Source organism: Salvelinus fontinalis, chromosome 33 (assembly GCF_029448725.1).
Source record: "Salvelinus fontinalis isolate EN_2023a chromosome 33, ASM2944872v1, whole genome shotgun sequence".
In the NCBI taxonomy this organism is placed as follows: domain Eukaryota; kingdom Metazoa; phylum Chordata; class Actinopteri; order Salmoniformes; family Salmonidae; genus Salvelinus; species Salvelinus fontinalis.
The window spans coordinates 27,758,050-27,772,952 of NC_074697.1; the positions used below are offsets into that span (position 1 = coordinate 27,758,050).

General features: G+C 46.5%; 1 protein-coding gene across 1 annotated transcript; it reads left to right on the forward strand.

Moving 5' to 3' along the window:
• The first annotated feature begins 1,089 nt into the window (after positions 1–1,089).
• LOC129831925 (beta-secretase 2-like) lies at positions 1,090–14,772 on the forward strand. Its single transcript, XM_055895551.1, has 9 exons — positions 1,090–1,788; positions 10,112–10,200; positions 10,473–10,686; positions 11,249–11,380; positions 11,918–12,052; positions 12,382–12,483; positions 12,770–12,919; positions 13,068–13,236; positions 13,454–14,772. Exons 1-9 carry the CDS (start codon positions 1,498–1,500, stop codon positions 13,690–13,692), a joined length of 1,521 nt encoding a protein of 506 aa, XP_055751526.1. The 5' UTR covers positions 1,090–1,497; the 3' UTR covers positions 13,693–14,772.
• The last annotated feature ends 131 nt before the right edge of the window (positions 14,773–14,903 follow it).

A 14,903-nucleotide genomic window follows, 5' to 3' on the forward strand; every position in this document is an offset into this window, starting at 1 on the left:
GAACAAATTGACAGTTTTATAGTGTAACACTAGATATTTTAACATTAAAGTTAAGAAACTGCTTGTCTCAACCTTGATTCAGTGTCATTTTGATTATGCTGCTCTGCTTGGTATAGTGGGCTATCAAAAAAGCTGAAAAAGAGAATGCAGGTCATGCAAAATAATGTTACAGGTATATGCTGAATGTCCCCCCTAGGACCCACATAGGGGTACAGGAGTTCTGAGAGGTGGGCTTGTTGCCTTTGGAGTCCAGAGTGGACCAACTTAAACTGAATCATATGTTTAACATCTTAAATGATCGTGCCCCAGGTTATATGAAAAACCACATTGATATGGTCTATCATCAATACAGTTACAATACCAGAGCTAGTGTTGTCTTGTAAAATCCCAAAGGTAAACAGTTCTGCCCCCTACTGCTGGTCAGGTGTATTTATTTGAAGGATCGGTATGATAAAAAAAAATGTAACCTTTATTTAACTAGGCAAGTCAGTTAATTAAGAACAAATTCTTATTTACAATGACTGCCTACCCTTAACCAGGACAATGCTTGGCCAATTGTGCGTCGGATTGTGGGACTTCCAATCACGGCTGGTTGTGATAGAGCTTGGAATCGAACCAGGGTCTGTAGTGACTCCTCTAGCCCTGAGATGTAGTGCCTTAGAACACTGCGGGACTCGGGAGTCCTGATATGCAATTAATAGATTGTTTTAATGTGAAATGAATATGGATGATTTTTAGGGTTAGGGAGAATGCAGTGAATCGTGCCGCTTTTTAGGATGTCAATATAAATGAATGTATCTATGGTTGTTTGTAATTTTGTCTTGCCTTTTAATCATTATATGTGATATTGTTTTTACCATCGAGGACCACTTTGGAAATAATACTTTCAAGTGATATCGCCTGGGTCCACATTGTACATATTGTTGTATATGTTGTCTGTTACCCAAAATAAAATAAATGAAATTCAAAGGCTGATAGAGGCCTCTAGTGGCCAAAAGACAGTTTTAGCATGGGCAGGACCTCCAGCATGCCCCCACCATTTTAAAGTAGTCTAAGTAGTCATCCAGGTGGGGATGCCTATGGGTTGTAGCCTCAGTGGCGCTGCCCGTGGTGTCACAGACGCTATAATGGAACATATATAAAGATAAGTGCTCTATCTATCTCTATGGTGCGCCCCATAGGCGCCCTCCAAGCAAATCGTCCTTGACCAACAAAAAATCTCGTCACATCCGCGATATGGATTTCAGGAAGTAATCTAAAATAATAAAGTGGTGAACAACTTTCAGAGAGAGGAGTAAACGTCTAAATGCCAAGCGTCTAAATGTAAAGCCGGAGTTGTTTCTTATGAGTTTCTATAGCGTCGTTGTCGGGACATCACGTTCACCATGATTACCACACTGTAGGTTTCATGTTGGCCAAGCTGAAAACTAAGGAGCAAACTTTGAACAAGGCGCTGGAATTCTTCTGAAGTTTGACTTGCCCAAAATAATATTTGCCATGGATTACCATAAAGGTTCTATTCCTTTTAGTGCATTATTTATCATGCTTTGTTTTGGAATGGCAAAATCTCTCTATACCATTCCACTTAAAATATTTATAGGGACGTTTAACTCTTCTTTAGATTTGGATTTAACTCCTATGAAACGAATACAAGCCTCAGGAAATGGACTGTCCCTGGCATCTGATCCAGCTGGAATAGTGAACTTTTTGGACATGGTCAATAACTTACAAGGCGACTCTGGCAGAGGTTACTACATGGAGATGACACTGGGTACCCCTGGTCAAAAGGTATATGAGAATATGACATATTGTTGTTTTTAAATTTTCAATGTGGAATACATTTCTTGACCTCTTTGGTATCACAGTCCAAATGTTTTCAAATTAAGGAGATATGCATACACACACTACCGGTCAAAAGTTTTAGAACACCTACTCATTCAAGGGTTTTTCTTTTGACTATTTTCTACATTGTAGAATAATAGTGAAGACATCAAAACTATGAAATAACACATATGAAATCATGTAGTAACCCATTTTTTTTTTTTAACAAATCAAAATATTTTGGAGATTCTTCAAATAGCCGCCCTTTGCCTTGATGACAGCTTTGCACACTCTTGGCATTTTAAAAAAAACTTTATTTAACTAGGCAAGTCAGTTAAGAACAAATTATTTTCAATGATGGCCTTGGAACAGTGGGTTAACTGCCTTGTTCAGGGGCAGAACGGCAGATTTTCTTTACCTTGTCAGCTCGGGGATTTGATCTAGCAACCTTTCTGTTACTAGCCCAGCGCTCTAACCACTAGGCTGAGAGAGAGAGAGAGAGAGGCTAGGGTGGGAGGGAGGGATGGGGGGAGGCAAGGGTGGGAAGAGGAGAGAAGAGGGGAGAGGAGAGAAGAGGGGAGAAGAGGGGAGAGGAGAGAAGAGGCGAGGGGGGGAGAGGAGAGGCGAGGGGGGGAGAGGCGAGGGGGGGAGAGGAGAGGCGAGGGGGGGAGAGGATAGAGGAGAGGTAGGGAGAAGAGGGAGAGAAGAGGCGAGGGGAGAGGAGAGGAGAGGTAGGGAGAGGAGAGAAGAGGAGAGGTAGGGAGAGGAGAGAAGAGGAGAGGTAGGGAGAGGAGAGAAGAGGCGAGGTAGGGAGAGGAGAGAAGAGGCGAGGTAGGGAGAGGAGAGAAGAGGCGAGGTTGGGAGGGGAGAGGTGAGAAGAGGCGAGGTTGGGAGGGGAGAGGTGAGAAGAGGCGAGGTTGGGAGAGGAGAGGTAGGGAGAGAAGAGGCGAGGTAGGGAGAGGAGAGAAGAGGCGAGGTTGGGAGGGGAGAGGTGAGAAGAGGCGAGGTTGGGAGGGGAGAGGTGAGAAGAGGCGAGGTTGGGAGAGGAGAGGTAGGGAGAGAAGAGGCGAGGAGGGGAGAGGAGAGAATAGGCGAGGTTGGGAGGGGAGAGAAGAGGCGAGGTTGGGAGGGGAGAGGTGAGAAGAGGCGAGGTTGGGAGGGGAGAGGTGAGAAGAGGCGAGGTTGGGAGGGGAGAGGTGAGAAGAGGCGAGGTTGGGAGGGGAGAGGTGAGAAGAGGCGAGGTTGGGAGGGGAGAGGAGAGAATAGGCGAGGTTGGGAGGGGAGAGAAGAGGCGAGGTTGGGAGGGGAGAGGTGAGAAGAGGCGAGGTTGGGAGGGGAGAGGTGAGAAAAGGCGAGGTAGGGAGGAGAGAAGAGATGAGGTAGGGAGAAGGGGAGGGGAGAGGAGAGATAGGGAGAGGAGAGAAGAGGCGAGGTAAGGAGAGAAGAGGCGAGGGAGGGAGAGAAGAGGCGAGGGAGGGATGAGGCGGGGGAGGGATGAGGCGAGGGTGGGAAGAGGAGAGAAGAGGCGAGGTAGGGAGAGGAGAGAAGAGGTGCGAGGAGAGAAGAGGTGAGGGGGGAGAGGAGAGGCGAGGGGGGGAGAGGATAGAGGAGAGGTAGGGAGAAGGGAGAAGAGGGAGAGAAGAGGTAGGGAGAGGAGAGAAGAGGCGAGGTAGGGAGAGGAGAGAAGAGGCGAGGTAGGGAGAGGAGAGAAGAGGCGAGGTAGGGAGAGGAGAGAAGAGGCGAGGTTGGGAGGGGAGAGAATAGGCGAGGTAGGGAGAGGAGAGAAAAGGCGAGGTAGGGAGGGGAGGAGAGAAGAGAGAAGAGGCGATGTTGGGAAGGGAGAGGAGAGAAGAGGCGAGGAGGGGAGGGGAGAGGAGAGAAGAGGCGAGGTTGGGAGGGGAGAGGAGAGAAGAGGCGAGGTTGGGAAGGGAGAGGAGAGAAGAGGCGAGGAGGGGAGGGGAGAGGAGAGAAGAGGCGAGGTTGGGAAGGGAGAGGAGAGAAGAGGCGAGGAGGGGAGGGGAGAGGAGAGAAGAGGCGAGGTAGGGAGGGGAGAGGAGAGAAGAGGCGAGGTAGGGAGGGGAAGGAGAGAAAAGGCGAGGTAGGGAGGGGAGAGGTGAGAAGAGGCGAGGTAGGGAGGGGAGAGGAGAGAAGAGGCGAGGTAGGGAGGGGAAGGAGAGAAAAGGCGAGGTAGGGAGGGGAAGGAGAGAAGAGGCGAGGTAGGGAGAGGAGAGAAGAGGCGAGGAGGGGAGGGGAGCGGAGAGAAGAGGCGAGGTTGGGAGATGAGAGGTTGGGAAGAGAGAGGAGAGAAGAGGCGAGGTAGGGAGGGGAAGGAGAGAAAAGGCGAGGTAGGGAGGGGAAGGAGAGAAGGGGCGAGGTAGGGAGGGGAGAGGAGAGAAGAGGCGAGGTAGGGAGGGGAGAGGAGAGAAAAGGCGAGGTAGGGAGGGGAGAGGAGAGAAGGGGCGAGGTTGGGAGGGGAGAGGAGAGAAGAGGCGAGGTAGGGAGGGGAGAGGAGAGAAAAGGCGAGGTAGGGAGGGGAAGGAGAGAAGGGGCGAGGTAGGGAGGGGAGAGGAGAGAAAAGGCGAGGTAGGGAGGGGAGAGGAGAGAAGGGGCGAGGTTGGGAGGGGAGAGGAGAGAAGAGGCGAGGTAGGGAGGGGAGAGGAGAGAAAAGGCGAGGTAGGGAGGGGAAGGAGAGAAGGGGCGAGGTAGGGAGGGGAGAGGAGAGAAGAGGCGAGGTAGGGAGGGGAGAGGAGAGAAGGGGCGAGGTAGGGAGGGGAGAGGAGAGAAGAGGCGAGGTAGGGAGGGGAGAGGAGAGAAAAGGCGAGGTAGGGAGGGGAAGGAGAGAAGGGGCGAGGTAGGGAGGGGAGAGGAGAGAAGAGGCGAGGTAGGGAGGGAGGGGAGAGGAGAGAAGAGGCGAGGTAGGGAGGGGAGAGGAGAGAAGGGGCGAGGTTGGGAGGGGAGAGGAGAGAAGAGGCGAGGTTGGGTGGGGAGAGGAGAGAAGAGGCGAGGTTGGGAGGGGAGAGGTGAGAAGAGGGGAGGTGTGAGAAGAGAAGAGGGGAGAGGAGGAATAGGGTACGGAGGGGAGGTAGGGAGAGGAGAGGGGAGGGAGGAAGGAAGGTAGGGAGGAGAGAGAAAAGGGGAGGTAGGAAGAGACGAGACGAGGGGAGGTAGGGAGAGAAGAGAAGAGGGAAGGTAGGGAGGGGAGAGAGGAGGAATAGGGTACGGAAGGGAGAAGAGGGGCGGTAGGGAGGGGAGAGAAGAGGGTAGTGTCGTGTCTTTGGCTATGCCGGATTAAGTGTTATGACATGCTATTCTATAAAATACTTTCTACGTAATTAATATTACCTGATTGAACTAATCATGTAAATGTAATTAACTAGAGAGGAGGGGCACCACAAAATAATATTTATAGAGCTGTTATCTTCCGAATAAACTCTTAAAGACCTAGTAATATTTTACATCAATAGCAGTCAATATTAATCGTCACCTTATTTCAGTCTCATCTGAAAGTTGTAAATTCTTGGTTATCTTCACGAACCCTGGCTAACAAGTTGAATCAGCAATACAAAATTGGGTTTAATTATTTATTTACTAAATACCTAACTAATCACACAGAATTACATATACACAGAATGAATCATACCTTGATTACAAATTAGATCATAAATGAAAACGTCCCTAGCGGGCGGAACAGATATGACAGGTTGCTACTCAAAAGAAAAGGAGCTGGGTTTGAGTGAAAGAGCAGGAAGACTGAGGAACAAAGGGCGAAGCTCTGCTATCGTAAATACAATATCTTATGCATTCTAAATTACTGCCCATTTGGAAAAGGAAAATGCAATAAATATTTACTCTGAGCTGCGCTTCGGTAGGTTGGTGGTAGATGGAAGGCCGTGGTTCCCAACCGGGTCCTTTGTCCTTTGAAGAATGTCTCTGCTGCTAGTAAATTGAATACGTTGTAGTAACGTCGTTGGGTGGTAGACGGGATACTCTTGTCTGTCCTAATTTACGTTTGCAGCTGCTGTTGCTAACTCAACGTCTAGGAGGTATCACTTCTATAGTGAATAAGAGTTCAAAGTTCATACCATTCGCAACCAAAGCTCATGCTGAGGTTGGCTTAGTTCTGTAGTTGACATGTTATCTGAACCAATCTGACATCGGACCGTCGTCCTCACATCCTCGGAACAGGAAGTTACATTTTCGTCAATGGCTTATATAGTGGAGGGAGAGCGGTGTGTCTGAAAAGTTTATAACCCATGTCTCTTCATAGGGGCGGGCCACTGGTTGAGCAGAGCCCTAACCTTATGAAAACCCAGATCTCTCATTTGGAAGCTAAAATTACATTTCATCTCTTCACCAATAATTTCATATTCAAACATTTGAATTGAACAACAATTCCATGTGAATCTGATAACTCTGATGTGTAGACTTTCCACAGTAGAGTTTGTCATTCTATCATTGATGAGAATGTGCCAGATGACAACCGAACTGACATAATATACCTTAAGTACCACCGCATATGTTCAATTGGTCGGATTACCAGAATATAGTTCATTTCCCCCCAACTTCTGATGTTCCCAGAATCTCTATGTGAACCAAGGGGTTTTCTAATGTCACATCAGTAGAGTAGGGAGAGGAAAAAGGGGGGAAGAGTTATTTATGACTGTCATAAACCTACCCCCAGGCCAACGTCATGACAGTAGGTAGAAAGAGGAGAGAAGAGGAGAGAAGAGGGATGGGGTGGAGGGGAGGGAACAGAAGAGGGGAGAGGAGGAAGAGGGTAGGGAAGGAAGAGAAGAGGGAAGGTAGGGAGAGAAGAGGAGGAAGATGGTAGGGAAGGAAGAGAAGGGGGAAGGTAGAGAGAGAAGAGGAGGGGAGAGGAGGAAGATGGTAGGGAAGGAAGAGAAGGGGGAAGGTAGGGAGAGAAGAGGAGGGGAGAGGAGGAAGATGGTAGGGAAGGAAGAGAAGGGGGAAGGTAGGGAGAGAAGAGGAGGGGAGAGGAGGAAGATGGTAGGGAAGGAAGAGAAGCGGGAAGGTAGAGAGAGGAGGGGAGAGGACGAAGATGGTAGGGAAGGAAGAGAAGGGGGAAGTTAGAGAGAGAAGAGGAGTGGGAGAGGAGGAAGATGGTAGGGAAGGAAGAGAAGGGGGAAGGTAGAGAGAGAAGAGGAGTGGGAAGGTAGGGAGGGGAGAGAACAGAATAGGGAAGGTGTGAGAAGATGGGAGGCAGGGAGAGATGAGAAGAGGGTAGGTGGGGAGAGAAAATGGTAGGGAGGGGAGAGAAGAGGGGAGGTAGGGAGAGAAGAGAAGAGGGTAGGTGGGGAGAGAAAATGGTAGGGAGGGGAGAGAAGAGGGGAGAGAGAATGTGGAGCGGAGAGAAAGAGAGAACAAGGGGAGGGGGCACAATAACACCAAACCTCAAACAGTTCTATCTACAGTAGGATGTAATTAGAGGCCTGATGTTAAACAAGGCGTTATTCAAATGATCCACTAATTGCCACATCTGTTAGCCCCGTCACAGCAAGGCTGAGGTGTTGGCTGGAGTGCCTCACATCTGGTAATTGGTACAAACAGGTAGCAGATGTACGTCCCCGCCACTGAGCCTCTGCTAATTAGCCAGGCAGGCCTCAACCACAGGCGACCAGGCCGCCGCGCTGGCTCAGGGATGGAGAAGAGGAGGGATTTGCCTGGCAGTGGCCCAGCCAGGCTAGGGGAGTACGGAAGAGGATTGAGAGGGTTGGAGGTGCAAAGAAATGCCCCTATTTTTCCCCAACAGGCTGCGTCAGGATGGTCTCTCCAGTTTGGGCAGTGGATTGCTGCCATCGGTGTGGTGGCAGTAGGGTTTCAGATGTCAGAGCCACGGTGGTGGGACTTCGGCCAGTCCAACTAGGAAACACAGATAGGGACGCAACATAGAGCTTTAAGGAAGTACAGTGCCTTCAGAAAGTATTCACACCCTTTGACTTTTTCCACATTGTCTTGTGTTACAGCCTGAATTTAAATTGGATTAAATTTAGATTTTGTGTCACTGGCCTACACACAATACCCCATAATGTCAAAGTGGAATTATGTTTTTAGAAATGTTTACTAATTAATTGAAAATAAAAAACTTAAATATCTGGAGTCAAGTGTTCAACCCCTTTGTTATGACAAGCCTAAATAAGTTCAGGAGTAAAAATGTACTTAAGTTGCATAGACTCTGTGTGCAATAATAGTGTTTCATTTTTTTTAATGAATACCTCATCTCTGTACCACACACCTACAATTATCTGTACGGTCCCTCAGTCTTACAGTGAATTTCAAACACAAAGATCAGGGAGGTTTCTGATGCCTCGCAAAGAAGGGTAATGGTAGATGGGTAAAAATAAAAGAAACAGACATTCAATATCCCTTTGAGCATGGTGAAGTTATTAGTTACACTTTGGATGGTGAATCAATACACCCAGTCACTACAAAGATACAGGTGTCCTTTCTAACTCAGTTGCTGGAGAGGATGGAAACCGCTCAGGGATCTCACCATGAGGCCAATGGTGACTTTAAAACAGTTACAGAGTTCAATGGCTGTGATAGAAAACTGAGGATGGATCAAAAGCATTGTAGTTACTCCACAATACTAACCTAAATGACCGAGTGAAAATAAGGAAGCTTGTACATAATACAAATATTCCAAAACATGCAACCTGTTTGCAACAAGGCACTAAAGTAAAACTGCAAAAAATGTGGCCAAAAAATGAACTTTATGTCCTGAATAAAAAGTGTTATGTTTGGGGCAAGTCCAACACATTACTGAGTACCACTGTTCATATTTTCAAGCATGGTGATGGCTATTTTTTGGGTTGATAAAAAGAAATGGAATGGAGCTAAGCACAGGCAAAATCCTAGAGGAAAACATGGTTCAGCCTGCTTTCCAACACTGTGAGACAAATTCACCTTTCGGCAGGACAATAACCTAAAACATAAGGCCAAATATACACTGGAGTTGCTTACCAAGATGACATTGAATGTTCCTGAGTGACCTAGTTACAGTTTTGACAGAACTTGAAGAATTTAAAAAATAATAATACAAATATTTTAAAATCCAGGTGGGCAAAGAGCTTAGAGACTTACCCAGAAAGGCTCACAGCTGTAATAACTACCAAAGGTGATACTAACATGTATTGATTGACTCAGGGATGTGAATAGTTATGTAAATTAGATATTTTTGTATTTCATTGTCAATACATCTGCAAAAATGTCTGAAAACATGCGGTATTGTGTGTAGATGAGCGAGATTAATTTTTATTTAGTCCATTTTGAATTCAGGCTGTAACACAAGATGTGAAATAAGTCAAGGGGTAGAAATACTTTCTGAAGGTACTGTAGATCCCGCTAGGGTTTTTGTTTACCGTATATTGTGAGGAATAGCTAGGCCTATTTACTCAGTGTCCGTCATCAATACTTCCTGCTCATCTGTTTTTTTCAGAACAGGGTCGACAACACAAGAATGCAGAATACTCGTCAGTAGCCTATTTATTGAGAGCAGAATGCTACATTTGTTCTGTCTGGGTGTCAAGTAAGGTCTTCAAATGAAAATCTCTGAGTAAGTCGCTTCTTATTCTTAGCTTTGATGAAGCCCATGCTTTAGTTGAATGGAAACAAATATCCAGAAAATCCTGTTTTCCTCGGGCTGCTTTAGGGAAGACACCGGAAGTAGAATGTCACACCAGCAGACCGCATTCCTGTGTGTTTCCTTTGTTACCTCTCCTCCATCAATCCAAAGTGCCTTAAAGACTAGGTATGCAGCCTAACATGATTTGAGGTCATGTTTAAATGGCAAAGAAACTCATTTTGAGAGCCGTGGAGGGCACTGTTTATTATGGCCTCTTTAATGATGAGGAATGTTAAGTAATGACTCTTCTGTGCCGGTCACCGAGGTGACAGAAGTCGGTTATCTCATTAGTTCCCCCTCGTTGAATTGATGCCTGAGACAACATCATCTCAACTGCTGCTTTGCTAGCTCATGCTCCGCTCCTGCTCGCACACAGCCGACAAATACCAAGTTGGAGGGACATTTAGACTCTGGAACAATGGGTGAACGTTTTTCCCAAAGACTACCAGACCAGAGAGCTTTTTTTTTATCTTCAGACGTCAGAAGCATAGTAAATACCCTGTTCAGCTCAAAGCACGATTACTGACTGTGAGTCAGTTTGTGTGTTTATTGCGTGTATTAAGATGAATGGGGTTGAGTTGTTCTGTGTGCTTAACCCAGATGGTTGAATGATTGATAAAGTACTCACTACTCTCTTTTGTTTTCCAGCTGAATATCCTGGTTGATACAGGAAGCAGTAACTTTGCAGTGGCTGCAGCAGCACATCCCTTCATCACACACTTCTTCAACACAGCACTGTGAGTCATCAGGCTCTCATATTTGCTCTCAGTGGAATAGCTCTTTCTATAAGGTCAATAAGAAGCCTACGTTATCTACACATTATATTTGGTGGCCCCAATAATATTAGAAAATGCCTTAATTCAATAATCAGTGTTTCACATCAATCTCATAATTTATACAACAATCTGATTGTGTTTATTTTTGTTTAGAATTCGCTCAGGCATGCGTTTGATAAGATTTCCTTTGTCTAAGAGTACTGGTTACTCACCCTGTCCCTCCCTGTGTTCAGCTCCAGTACGTACCAGTCCACTGGCAGGGGCGTGGCCGTCAAGTACACCCAGGGCAACTGGGAGGGCGAGCTGGGCACCGACCGCGTCCTCATTCCCAGCATCCCCGGCACCCCCACCATCAACATCGCCACCATCCTCTCCTCTGGCGGATTCTTCCTCCCGGGGGTCAACTGGCACGGCATCCTGGGCCTGGCCTACCCCCTGCTGGCTCAGGTAAAGGGAGTGGGCTTGATGCCCCCTGGGACTCTGGATATGAAGGAAGGGGTTCCATGCCTATCGCCATGTCTGTTTGATTTGGCACAGTGGTGTACGTGAGCGTGGTGGGGCATGAAGAGCTGCTGAATGTTATCAAAGAGCAAATCAAGGTTCACACACATGATATTGTTCATGTTCTCATCATCACATAGACCCATGGGGCGTGGTGGCTGAGGCTATTCTGAGCTGACACAATGTATGCCTTATGCAGATTTTGAGGTCAACCATTTTAAATCATTAACATGCAAGAACGTACGGTGACCACTCTGTACTGCAGTTCTCAGCTTTTGTTCAGATGATTTGCAGAATGTTTGTCAAACATCACATGCATATATCTGGCCTTTGACATATACACCATGTGAAGTCAAGGTATATGGGGGGGTCCTGTTTAGTCACGGTGATAACTGATAAGACTTTATGCTGTCATTCTCTGTGCTTACAGCTTCACTATTGACCAATAGGACAGCCAAGACATTACACTGTTTTATACTAAGTTTTGTGTTTGTCTCCTGTTTCTCAGCCTGACTCCTCGGTGGAGCCCTTCTTTAACTCCATGGTACGACAGACAGGCATCCCAGATGTGTTCTCCCTCCAGATGTGTGGAGCTGGGTTGTCAGACAGCTCCACTGCTGACCCCGCGGGGGGAAGTCTTGTGAGTAGTCAGGTGGAGAAAGCTAAAGGCTATGTATGGGAGGAGTGAATGCTGGGGGGGAGACTTCCTTACAAAGGCTGGTTATTGTACTGCAAAAGAGGATGATTATTGAGGCTGTTCATCTCACGCACGCTAGGCTGACTCTTGGCATAATATTGCTCCCAACGCCCAGACCAGATAAACCTTTCAAGGGCGGATGAGACTGAGCGGCATGATCATTTTTAGAAACATGATCGCTAGCAAGTCTCTGCACCTCTCAATGCGTTTCCCCATTGGACGCCCAATCTAGTTAGTGAGTGGCTAATTAAGCTAAGAGAGCCCCCTGCCGAGAGCAGGTCTGTCAGTGTTATATGAGCGGTCGAGCCGACCACGTGAGCCTCTGAGAGGGGCAGGTGGGAGAGATGGTGGGGTGTAATCACTGTATGCAATGCCATACCAAACTGTGCCAAGGCATTCCATTGTAGTTTTATTATATTATTCAGGCTATCATTGTATTCAGTCATTTGTACGGTGAATGAAAACCCAGTTTTGTTTCAGGTCATGGGAGGGGTTGAGCCAACATTGTATTCGGGGTCCATGTGGTACACCCCTATAAAGGAAGAGTGGTACTATCAGGTGGAAGTATTAAAGCTGGAGGTTGGGGACCAGAATCTAAACCTGGACTGCAAAGAGGTATGAGACAGACTGGCCCCCTGTTGTTTTCTAAATGTTTCAATCTGCACAACACGTCAGGAACAAAGACTAACCTTGGCCCTAAGCCTAAGGCTGTTTCTAGTCAGCATTCTTGGTGGATTAGCCTGTAGAGCAGGTTTGGAAAGAGGAAATAAAGCAACAGTTAATAAAGACAACAATATGCTAATCCTGTTTCTGAAGCCTTCCAGGAACCAAGGTGGACATTTCAGCTTTTTGTTTGATCAAGACTTTCTGAAAGGAAACCATGTAACTGAAGATGTTTTTTTGTTTCTTTATACATCTTCTCACTCCTTCTCTCTATCTCTCAGTACAACCAGGATAAAGCCATAGTGGACAGTGGAACCACTCTGCTGCGGCTGCCTGTGAATGTGTTCAATGCTGTGGTGGAGGCCATCTCAAAAACATCTCTGGTATGTCAGCCTCTGTGCCCATGATCAAAAAACCAAGGACTTCTAGGATTACCTGGTTGTCTGAGGACACTTCTGTAACTGTGTAGACTGAGGACACTGCAAGTTATTTCCTTTTCATACAGTATGACCATGGCCTGTATTTTTCCACCCCAATATGACCAACTTTGTTCTGGTCTACAGATCTGAGAGAAAATGTGTAGTCATCTATGTAAAAGTACACTTTTTTTCACAACTCAGTAGTTTTGTTGGAGTCTTAACAATCAGTCACTGTCTTTCTATGGACTAGATCCAGGACTTCACCTCAGGGTTCTGGGGTGGTACTAAACTGGCCTGCTGGTTGAAGGGAGAGACACCGTGGAGGTTCTTCCCCAAACTGTCCATCTACCTGAGAGCCACCAACACCACCCAGTCCTTCAAAATCTCCATCCTTCCTCAGGTGACAACAAACGTCCCCCATGTTGCCCCCGTGTGTTTTGTTGTTTGCTTACTCCAACCAACATCCGCCATCTTGTTATGAGCTTTAGATCTGTTTGCCGACAGCTCTTTGATTGACAGTAGTGTGTCTGTGTGGCTCCTCCCTGCAGCTGTATATCCAGCCAATCACAGACGTGGACGGTAAGCTGGCCTGCTTCCGCTTCGGCATCTCGTCGTCAGCCAACGGCCTGGTGATAGGAGCAACCGTCATGGAGGGCTTCTACGTCATCTTCGACCGGGCTGAGAAGAGGGTGGGCTTCGCTGTCAGCAGATGTGCAGGTGAGGGCTGGAGACACTTAGGGCATAAAGGATATTATTGGGTCTTACATAAAGCCTTGGTCTTCCAATACAATATGGTTATGGCTCTAGCATCAAAAAATATGAAATTTTTTGGGCTATTAAATGTTTATCTGTTTGGTCAAGTGCCCTTCATATCCAAAATATCGCATTCCACAATACGTCAGTCATTATAGCCCCGGACCCTCCCTCTCTCTAGTGAACGGTGGGCTAGCCGTGTCAGAGATCTTGGGGCCCTTCTCATCTGCAGACGTAGCATCTGACTGTGCTGCTGGAGGGCTGCTGAAGGAACCCCTTCTCTGGGTCATCTCCTATGCCCTGATGGCCGTCTGTGCTGTCGTACTCCTCATCCTGCTCCTCCTCCTGTCCTGTCGTCACCGAGACCGGTCCAGCGAGATCACTGATGAGTCCTCGCTGGTCCGCCACCGCATCAAGTGACTGAGGCGGGCCTCGGGTGACACGACGGCGGCCACCGGCAGTCCCAGTTCTACTGAGGCTGGGAAAGGGGAGGGGTTGGGGCTTCACTGACCAATAGGACTGTTCTCTGGACACATCATGGGGGGAAAAAACGAACCAGTTTGACCAGTGAACACTTAGCTTAGATGTTACCAGTTCTTTGCACTCCAGTTTTACATCAACCTCTGATTAATTTAGACACATGTTATAAGACTGAAGGTTGGGTAGCAGAAAGGAATCATGCTATCCTTATGCCAGCCCAGTCCCTTATTGCACATATTACCTGCTGATTCTCCACTGCCTACAACATGATAGTGAAGCACACTGCTCTCAGCTGAGAGACAAGGTCCCAAGAACTCTTAAACAGTCAGGTTTCTTTTTACTTCTTAGAAGCCTCAACTCAAAATAGGATATTGTAAATGATGCTTTGAAGTTTGTTGAATGTTCCCCACAGGTATCAATACCATTATTTCATGGCAACTTCTTCTCTGCGATAAAAGGAGGAATGTTTCGTAGCAGTTTCTTAGTTTCATTCACAAAGCACAACCAGGAGTTCAGACAATTGAAGATGCATGTTGGGGTAAGAAAATCACTTTTGATATCATACTTCCCTTCTGGTTTACAATGTTGTCATATGGGAACTAGCATGGTTGGCAACATTTTTAATTGCACTTTTCAAATACTGATCAAAAGTGTCAAAAAAATGAAGATCAATATCACTGCAACTGTGTTATAGGATTTTGTAACAACATTGTTGAATTATGTACTTTTACTGCTATACATATTTGAAATGTCAATGTGATTGTATAATATTATTTAAAAAACTTGCCGTTAGTAGACACATACAGAAAACTGATTTGTAAGGGCATATATATTTCTATCCTAATTAATATTTTCTAAATACCCAAAGTTACCCACGATTTCAAAAGTTAAAGAAAATATTTTGCAAAGGTGTTGGTGCAGATGATGATCATGTTTGTTTAAATGTGTTTTAACTATATCAGTGCCAAAGTTGTGATTGTATATAATTACATTGACCAGATTAAAGTAACAGCTCTCTCATTCCAGTGTGATAATAGGACCGGCCTCTATTCCAACAGCCTTCAACCTGGATAAACAATCCACCATTCACTTGACTAGTATGACTAAAGAAAGAGTTACACAAGTAGAGGGCACCATGGTGCAGGTTCACT